Raw genomic sequence first — 10,610 nt, 5'->3', positions numbered from 1 at the left:
TGATTCCCATCAATCCACGATATATTTTAAAACTGTAAAAAACTGCTATTACTACGTACTCACTCTAAAAACTAACTCACTATTAACTCTTAAGAGACTCTTTTCCTTTAAATCGTGCTCTCACAACTCTTAAGAGACTCTTTTCCTTTAAATCGTGCTCTCACAAACGTTTTTTCTCTACATATTATTCCTATCTTTCTGACAAATAAAAATAGAAACTTCACTAAATTCACAGCCACTTCAACGTCGACCCAGTTGGACAGATTATGCTAGGCGAAGAAGACAGAATATGACCGAAGAACAGAGACAACAATACCTGGCTAGAAGACGTGCAAGTTATCGGGAGATGATTCGACAAGGAAAACAAGTTGCCATATCAACTGAGACAACTTCAATGCCAAACACTGGTGGAGGTGCCCGACTAACTACAAATATAGGGGTAGCCAGATTGACTACAATTAGACAAATGGCCAGATCTACCGCTTATCATCAATCTGTTACAGGTAACACGACAACATCATTTAAATTTTATTGTTATAAATTGAATTAGTTCTTAATAATTATATTTTACATTTTAAAAATGCAGGAATGGAAGTGCATGGCAATAGAACTGCCACAGGTACAGAAATAAAAATAACATAATTGGTTGCTATTTTATCATTAATATTTTGTAACAAAATTAATTAAATTAATATTACTATACATGGTTTACCATCCAAACAGTATCTTTCTTAATCAAACAACATATTAATCATATATGAATTTAAAAGTTAACATTCCAAATTTTTTAGACATGATTCATCTATAAAATTTTTTCTTAAAAAATTAATGGTCAATAACTAATAATAATATTTCTTTAATATATTTCATTTTCGCCATCCAATATAATATATAACGTAATATATAATTTTTATATATTTGTAAAAAAAAATTAAAAAAATGATGTCATATAAGACTAACGACAAAAAGTACTCTTATATTAAAGTTTTTTATTATGATTTTATAATAAAAAATAAAAATTATATATTAAATTAATAAATCAATGTAACATTAAAATTCTTAACAACACTTGAATATTAATTTTTTTTATTTTTTGCATTCTCAATTGGTAATGATGTATAATTCTAAGAAATCAAAAATATATTTAGGATATATCTCACCTACTTACAAATATAACGGCTAAAAAAATAACAAAAGCTATCTATCTATACCAATATATAATGAGAAAACACATGTTCTCATCTATTTTTTTATCCCTTTTTTATTAAAAAATGAACTTACCTACGAACAAAATTTAAAAATTGAACCACTTCTAATAAAGAAAACACATACTACGTACTTAGGATAAATGACATTCTAAAATTAAATTTATTAATTATATTTTTATTTTTACCTTTTCATGATATTTTTTTAAAAATTATTAAATTTTCAATAATTAAAATAGATAACGTTATACTATAATCATAATAATAATAATAAAAATACAAATAATAATAATAATAATAATAATAATAATAATAATAATAATAATAATAATAATAATAATAATAATAATAATAATAATGATATAAACGAAATTATGTCATCAACAAAGACCAACATATAATCGAGATGCACAGGTTTAGTATCCAATTTTTTTTTTAAGTATCCAAGTCCTTTGTCTCTGTTTCTTTTTTATTAAAAAATGGGTTTAACAGAATTTAAAAATTGAACCACTTATAATAAAGAAAACTGACACTACGTACTTCAGATACATAATTTTTTAAAATTAAATTTATTAATTATATTTTTTTCTTTAATTTTTCATGCTATTTTTTAAAAATTATTCAATATAAATAATTAATATAAATAACGTTATACTATAATCATAATAATGATATATAAATAAAATTACGTGAACAAAATATTAATTATTTATTATTTTTTGTCAGTATGTTTCATACATAATAGCCTATAATACAATAGTATATAAGTGATCAATATATTATTATAGGACGATAACTAAAAATATATAAAATATAATTATTTTATTAATAGTTATTCCAATGGACAATAGTATTTAAATTATAAAGAGACATAAATCATTATTAACTAAAGTCATTGGAATAATTAAATCTACAACACATGGTTTACATATATTTAATGTCCAACATTTTTTTTTAAAATTACATATAAAAGTGTACTCATTAATCAAATATATACCGATATATAATAAACTATACATAATTGTTAAAAAATTACAAGAGTTATTATTTTTTATTTTCTGTGATTAAAATAGCCCTATATAAATAAAGATTAGTTCCTTTTATTTTATAAAGATTAATTCCTTTAATTATCAACATAAACATAAAAAAAAATAAGAATACATCACAGTATAACAAATAAATTATTCTATAATTATATCTTTGTATTTTTAATTGTCTTAGTTGATGAAATACTCATCATATCATCAATTTAAGATAATAAATTAAAAAAATAAGTTAAAATATGTCACACATTAATGGACGAAATTCAAACCTTTGAGAAAAAGTACTATAAAAAAATATAATAGAAGCATAGAAAAAACTATTTATATATTATAATAAAGAAATCTAGATCAATTCTAAAATAATTAAAGTTATCGATATTTTATTTCTTGTAATCAAAGTTAACTAATATTATGATAACTAATTCTTTTCTTATGAGTTTAATTATGCTTATTTTATATATTGCTCTTTAAAAATATAGGTACCGAAATATATGGTAACGGAGCTGGTCCAAGTAACAGATCTCCTGGTTAGTATCTTTATATGCTTTAAATATGTAAACACATCTAAGTTATTTTACCTAAACATTAAATCTTCTTAACGTATAATACTACCAAGATTAACCAACTTAATTAACACGCTTTATTTTATTGCTAAGCACTAATTTGTTATTAATTATAAAATAATTTGTTTCACACAATCAACGTTAACTAATTCTTCTCTTATTAGTTTAACTTATGCTTATTTTCTATATTGCTCTTTAAAAATATAGGTACGGAAATACATAATAATAAAACTGGTCCAAGTAAAAGATCATCTGGTTAGTAACTTTATATGCTTTAAACATGTAAATACATCGATATAAGTAACAAAATTAACCAACCTACTTAACACGCTTTATTTTATTGCTAAGTGCTAATATTCTATTTTTTCAAAAAGGTAGATAACATATGAATTTTGCATTGTTTTTAAATATAGGTGTACATCAAGACACCGTTACAACTACTAATTCAATTTCTCAACCAATTGCTTCTTATGAACCAACTATAAACAATACTAGAAGCCATGCAAATATAAATGGTGAGTACTCTATTTATATTTTTAATATTTTATCAACATCATCATCATATAATAATCATTGCTATATAAAATGTGATTAGTTAAACTTATTGTATTATTATGCTTATTAGTTATCGTAATAACAAATGAATTTTTATTATGTTTATTATCTGTACTGCTTATTATATATTGTAACCAAAATTCTGAATTTAATAAAAAAATTTACAATAAATACTTAATAAATAAAACATTTAAAATAATTGATACATTCATAAAACTAATAATACTAACAATAACTATATAATAAAATTTTTGTAACAACATATATCTTTTCAAATTAAGGAGAAAAACTGAACAAAAAAAATTTAAACACAAATACAACAATTAATAAATACTACAAAAATATTAATGTCCTATCTCATGTATTTAAAAATAAATTGTATAAATTATATGGGTCCTTTTTATTATAAGGTCATTAACAAATTAAGCATTTAATAAATGGTAAAATTTACAAATAGCACAAAGTGTTATAATTTCTTAAAATAAAAAAACTAAACATTATATTAAAAGTTACAAGTCAACACGTAACTAACTAATGTAGATCTCAAATTAAAAACATAGATAACGGTATATACATTCTTATGAGTTATAAAAAATTTTTTTAATGAATCAATGATTTAAGTACTAACTCAAAAAAATGCTACTACATCGTTTATCCAATAGCAAAAACTATGAGACACATAATATTATTTATTGATGCAAAATATATTTTAACATCGTTACAGTTACTAGGGAATAAACCCTTGATGATAACAACATCATCAAATTAAAATTTAATCATGTATAAAATATTATAAACATAAACACCAACAAAAATAACAAAATAAAAAAACACCAAATATGTTAACCATAAAAAAATATTCATGCAATTTTAATGGACAAATTTTTTATTATATCGTTAATTTTTCATAATAATTTTAAAAAATATAATTAAAATTCTTACAAATTAGTGGGCAACATTTAAAATTTTCATAAAATTAAATAGCAAATAAATACACAATAGAATTATATCATTTTAAAAATATTTTTTGTATATTTCAGTATAACTCAGAATAAAAATTTGCTCTATTAAATATATATTTAACTTCATATATTACCTAGAACTTCAAACTTTGACAATCTTATATGAGTTTAGGCAATAGAAAAATATAGAAAAAGTCACGACATTTTTAAAAATTACGTTTAATTTTGAAAACACAAATCACAATTGAAAAGTTGTATACATATTCTTTGTTCACCCTTGATTTCACTATCTAAAATAATATGAAATAATTAATAAATTCTACCCGAGTACCTAACCATACAATTATTGGCACATGTAGGAAAATAAATTTAAAACATAATATTTAATATTCCTATGCGAGTGCAGAAATTAGACACCATGTCCGAACATCCCACAATTGTGCTCGAAATTTTCAAGAGAATACAACAGTGCTTCAAACTACACTGCCTCCTACAAGGACATGTACACACTGTAATGCACGTCTGTTTCACCATGAAACATTTGACATGTGTTGCAATGGAGGAAAAGTTTCTTTGCCCCAAGTAAACGCTCCTCAAGAATTACTAGACATCTTCTTAGACCCTTCTGCAGAAGGGAACCATTTTAGGAAACACATTCGTGGTTACAATCATGTTTTTTCATTCACTTCATGTGGTGTACACATAGACGAACAATTAGCTTCATCAAGTCATGGTATATATACATTCCGTGCTCAAGGATCAATGTACCACAGTATAGGAGGATTTCATCCGGATCAGGGGGCGCGGCCACGCTTCTTGCAACTATATATATACGATACTGATCACGAGTTACAGAATAGGATGCTGGAGAACACACAACTGCATGAAAGTTTGGTTTTGAAGCTACAACAATTGTTGCACCGATATAATCATTTTATCCATGTATTCCGCCAGCTTGCACAACGACTAGATGTGCAAGAGTGTAGTTTGGTGATCAGAGAGCGACCTGCTAATCAACCACAATACAGTCTCCCAACTGCTTCACAAGTAGCAGCCATAATAGTCGGTGATGATATTGAAATAATGGTGCGAGGACGGGATATCAAGGTTCAAACTCATGCTGGTAACCTTAGAAGGATTCAAGAGTTTGTTGGGTATTACGATCCACTACAATATCCTCTTCTTTTTCCATTTGGAACCCATGGATGGGATATAAATACTCAAACTCAACGTGGAAACAAAGTATCATGCCGGACATATTATAGCTATATGCTCCAGGTACAAACTCCTATATTTGTTACATCATTTATAAACTTCCGTAGATTATAGTTTGTACCAATAAATCATTTCACAATTTCTAACAATTTTCTATAATCCTCAATATTCGTAGATCCGCCCCAATGATCACTCAACAGTTTTGCAAGCGGGGCGACTTCTTCAACAATATGTTGTTGACAACTATGTGAAAATGGAAACAGGCAAGTTAAGATGGGTTCGACAAAGACAAAAGGAACTTCGAGCTGAACTGTATCAAGGCTTGCAAGATGCTTTGCACACAGGAGAGAATAATGCTGGTAATAATCAGAACTTAACGGCCACATGATTGATCATTACGTGTTCCTAAATTTAAACTTTAAAACTAATAATACTTTTCTCTAAAATCTGTTTTAGAAAATGTTGGCAGAAGAACGATATTACCATCGTCGTTCGTGGGCAGTCGTCGAGACATGACTCAACGGTACGAGGATGGAATGGCTATTGTTCTTAAAGAAGGCAAACCGGATATTTTTCTAACTATGACATGCAATCCATCATGGTCAGAAATAGCTTCGGAACTCAGTCCTACTCAAACTCCACAGGATCGTCCGGATCTAACAACTAGGATTTTCAGAGCCAAGTTCGAACAATTAAAGCAGGATGTTATTACCAAAGGTGTATTAGGAAAGGTGAAAAGTTATATCTATGTCACCGAATTTCAGAAAAGAGGATTGCCACATGTACATATGTTGCTAATCTTAGAAAACAATGACAAGTTGAGTGATCCTGACCAATATGATAGTTTGGTCCGAGCGGAAATACCATGTAAAGAAACAGAACCCCACTTACATGAGGCAGTGCTAAGGCATATGGTCCATGGTCCTTGCGGAACACTAAATCAATCTTCACCGTGCATGAAGAACGGTCAATGTAAACGTAACTACCCAAAAGAGTTCGTACCAGAGACACGACGAGGTGATGACTCATATCCTCAATATAGGAGGCGATTTGATACTCCAATCCCTATAAACCAAAATGTCACAATTGACAATAGATGGGTGGTTCCGTACAACCCTTGGCTACTACTGAAGTATGATTGTCATATCAATGTAGAGATATGTAGCAGTATCAAGAGCATAAAATATCTATACAAGTATTGCTATAAGGGACCAGACCGTATGGCAATGGAGGTTCACAGAAGTTCTCATTATGATGAGGTGCAACAGTTCATTGATGCAAGATGGATTGCCGCTCCAGAGGCATGTTGGAGGATATTTAGATTCAACCTTTACCGAATGTATCCATCAGTTGAAAGGTTGCAAGTTCATTTGCCAAATCAACATCAAGTGAGCTTTTATGAGCACCAAACTATTTCTGAAATAGTTAATAATGACTATTTCTCAAGAACAATGCTCACTGAATTTTTTGCACTTAATCGGGCTGATGACCATCAATCTAGGCATCTTTTGTACAGGGAAATCCCAGAATATTACAGTTGGCACAGCAAGGAAAAAGAATGGCGTCGACGCAGGTCACAAAAGAGAGCTATTAGTCGGATCTATACCGTTTCGCCAACAGAAGGTGAAAAATTTTATTTGCGTATTCTGTTGTCAAATGTAAGAGGCCCAACTGGTTGGGATGATTTGCTAACAGTCGATGGTGTCCAATATTCGTCCTTTAAGCAATTCGCTCAGCATCGAGGACTGTTGGAGAGTGATAGTAGTATAAGATCATGTTTGGAAGAGGCATCTATTTTGAGAATGCCATGTTCTCTAAGAAGGCTGTTTGCCACCATTCTAATTTTTTGTGAGCCAACAGATGTAAGAAGTCTGTGGGACGAGTTTCTCTCATGTATGGTGGATGATTACGCATCAACAAGCACTACAACCTGCAATGGGTTGACTAATCGTTTGCTTAGGGATTTAAATGACATCCTCCTACAACATGGAAAACATATTGCACAATACGATTTACCAGCTCTAACCTCGGACAATGACAACGACAACTTCATGCCTAGAATTATTCAAGAAGAAATGTCCATCGAAGTTCCTCAAGAAGACCTGTGTTCTATAGAAAGATTGAATCATGACCAGTCTGCAGCTTTCAGGTGCATTATGAATACAATTGATCGAAGAGAAAGTGGAGTGTTCTTCGTGGATGGACCAGGAGGAGCAGGTAAGACATTTCTTTACAGAGCTATAATTGCAGACTTAAGAAGTAAAGGGCATATTGTTTTGGTAACTGCGTCCTCAGGAATAGCTGCAACTTTACTGCCTGGTGGTCGAACAGCTCATTCTAGATTTAAGATCCCAATCAATGCAGAGCCATCCTCCACGTGCAATATAAGTAAACAATCTGATCTTGCAAAACTGATTAGGCAGACGACCGCGATAATTTGGGATGAAGCGCCAATGACTAATAAAGAGACAATGGAATCACTGGACCGCACATTACGAGACATCTTAGAAAACAATATCCATTTGGAGGGAAGGTGATGGTTATGGGAGGGGATTTTCGCCAAGTACTACCTGTTGTGCCGAAAGGAAGTAAGTCGCAAATGATTTCAGCTTCTATTGTTAAATCACATTTGTGGGCATTCACCAAAATTCTCCACCTGCGACAAAATATGCGATCTCTTAATGATCGTGATTTTGCGGAGTATCTTATGCGCATAGGGGATGGGATTGAGCCTACCATATGTGAAGACTTGGTACAAATAAAAGTAGGCATGGCAATACCATGGGAAGGTGAGGCATCAATACACAAACTAATAGAAGAAACCTTTCCAAATTTACAATCTCATGGGTGGGATGCATCTTATATGGTGGAGAGAGCGATATTGACACCCAAGAATCATGATGTGCAACAGCTTAATGATATAGTCATCAACCAATTTCCGGGAGACGAACGAATTTTAGCATCCTTTGATGAAGTAGAAGGAGATACAAATAATCTGTATCAACAAGAATATTTTAACTCGATCTCCACAGGTGGATTGCCACCTCATATGTTAAAGGTAAAAAAAGGTGCTCCTCTGATGTTACTGAGAAACATAGATCCTAAGGCAGGCTTATGCAATGGCACAAGGCTACTGTGTCAAGGAACTTTTCAAAATATGTTAGACGTGGAAATCTTAACAGGCCATCACTCTGGAAAAAGAGCATTTCTGCCTCAGATAAAACACAAAACAACTGAGAACTCAGGACTACCCTTTGTGCTTATTAGAAAACAATTTCCTGTAAGGTTGAGTTTTGCCTTAACGATAAATAAATCACAAGGGCAAACTATCCCTAAAGTAGGGATCTATCTCCCTAAACATGTGTTCAGCCATGGTCAATTATACGTTGCTCTATCTCGAAGTATTTCTCAGTCAACCACAAAAATCTTAGTCAAAGAAGGAACAGTAGATGGAAAAGGGGGACAATTCACAAAGAATGTGGTGTTCAAAGAAATTTTGTTACCTGCACCTCAGGTAATTTATGTCCTTGGCAAATATGTGAGCCTTTTTACAAGTATAATCCGTGTATTATGTAATTTTATCATTACAATATCAACATTGGAATAGATAGTTTTGTTCACTAATTTTAACAACTAATAACTAAGATTTTTAACAGATAAATTGATATCAAGAGAGCCCATCAGCATATTAAAAGAGATAAGCGAAAGGAACTGGAACCTCTACTTTACCCAACAGGTATGCACCAACTACAATTCACTTATAAATTATGAAAATTATATCATACATCCTTAAAATATATCATTATTGGTTTTTAAATAAATTATAGTTTGCAATGTTTGTATATACTTTGAAAAGAATTCAAAATTTAATTTCTTTAAATGTTGCTATCAATTTTATAATTTTATCAATAACAGTATAAAAATTAAAATCTTTGGGCTAATAAAAGGTAGAGGTATGTCTTATTTGGAATATATCATTACTTAATTCTAAAGTAATATATAGGACACTACTGCAATATACTGTGATACATATATGCAATAAATTACAGGAAACAGGATTTCAATCGTTATGGAATACATGGAAGGATGAGCAATCAATTGTATCAATGAGACCAATCGACAATAAAGTAAGGATTACAGAATTAATGACAGTGACAACTACACTGATGATACATATTTTTGTTTTAGTGTTACTGATCAAACGTGAAATTGACACAGGTTCATCCAATCAAAATTTATTCTATTGGTTGGGGAGGTACAGTTAAAGCAGACAAAACTCAACTATGGAAGATGGTAAAAAGAGAAATATTGGAACAAAAAAATAAAAGGTAATGCAATAAACTTTTGTTACATAATAAATATTTCCATCTATTTCGTCCTATATACCAACTATGTTAAAACTTTAACTCTTTTCTTTCAGCCATGAACTTAGAAGAACACAACTAACTCATTTCGAACCAAAACAATATCATTGCAGGTAATTATTATTAAAAAAATTCCTAACAAAAAAAGATGTAATTTCATTTAATTTACATTTTGTCAATGATAAACAAGGATTAATGTCATTTCTTTTGTCCTTTCAGAAAGTTCAATGCAAAACAAGATGTCACAATTCTACAGGTTTTAATTAAATTCTTCTCTATAATAAGCAATCAATTTAATTGAATAAACCTGTGGCGTTTATACGGTTATTTTTATGATAAATAAAATCTGACAGTTTTTCAAGATGCAAGAAGTTATTGACAAGGAGATATATGATGAATTACGAAGGATTTTTTCCAGGTACACAATCTTTGTATTCTCCTATTTTTTCAGTAATACTCTTATAGTTTGATCTTTCAAAACACAAAAAATAAGCATATTCATTTCTTCTATCTTTCCATTATTTGTAGGAAAATGCATGTCTCTTCAGATTCAGAATCATATTTTGGCCTACCACTTAAAAAAGAAGAAGACAAACATGAATATCCATGATATTTAGAAAAAATTAATCTTCTGTAAATAACTAACATGCATTTTTTAAATTAGGATAATATTTTTTTCGTTATTTCTGGAACTATATCTTTT

General features: G+C 29.8%; 1 protein-coding gene across 1 annotated transcript; it reads left to right on the top strand.

Annotated features, from left to right (window-relative positions):
• The first annotated feature begins 289 nt into the window (after window positions 1–289).
• LOC112701316 (uncharacterized) lies at window positions 290–8,080 on the top strand. The gene is made up of 7 exons (XM_072198768.1): window positions 290–503; window positions 587–619; window positions 2,728–2,775; window positions 3,225–3,326; window positions 4,735–5,606; window positions 5,719–5,902; window positions 6,000–8,080. Exons 1-7 carry the CDS (start codon window positions 290–292, stop codon window positions 8,078–8,080), a joined length of 3,534 nt encoding a protein of 1,177 aa, XP_072054869.1.
• Window positions 8,081–10,610: the final 2,530 nt, after the last annotated feature.

Source organism: Arachis hypogaea, chromosome 7, assembly GCF_003086295.3.
Source record: "Arachis hypogaea cultivar Tifrunner chromosome 7, arahy.Tifrunner.gnm2.J5K5, whole genome shotgun sequence".
NCBI lineage: Eukaryota > Viridiplantae > Streptophyta > Magnoliopsida > Fabales > Fabaceae > Arachis > Arachis hypogaea.
This window is presented reverse-complemented; position numbering and strand designations above follow the sequence as displayed.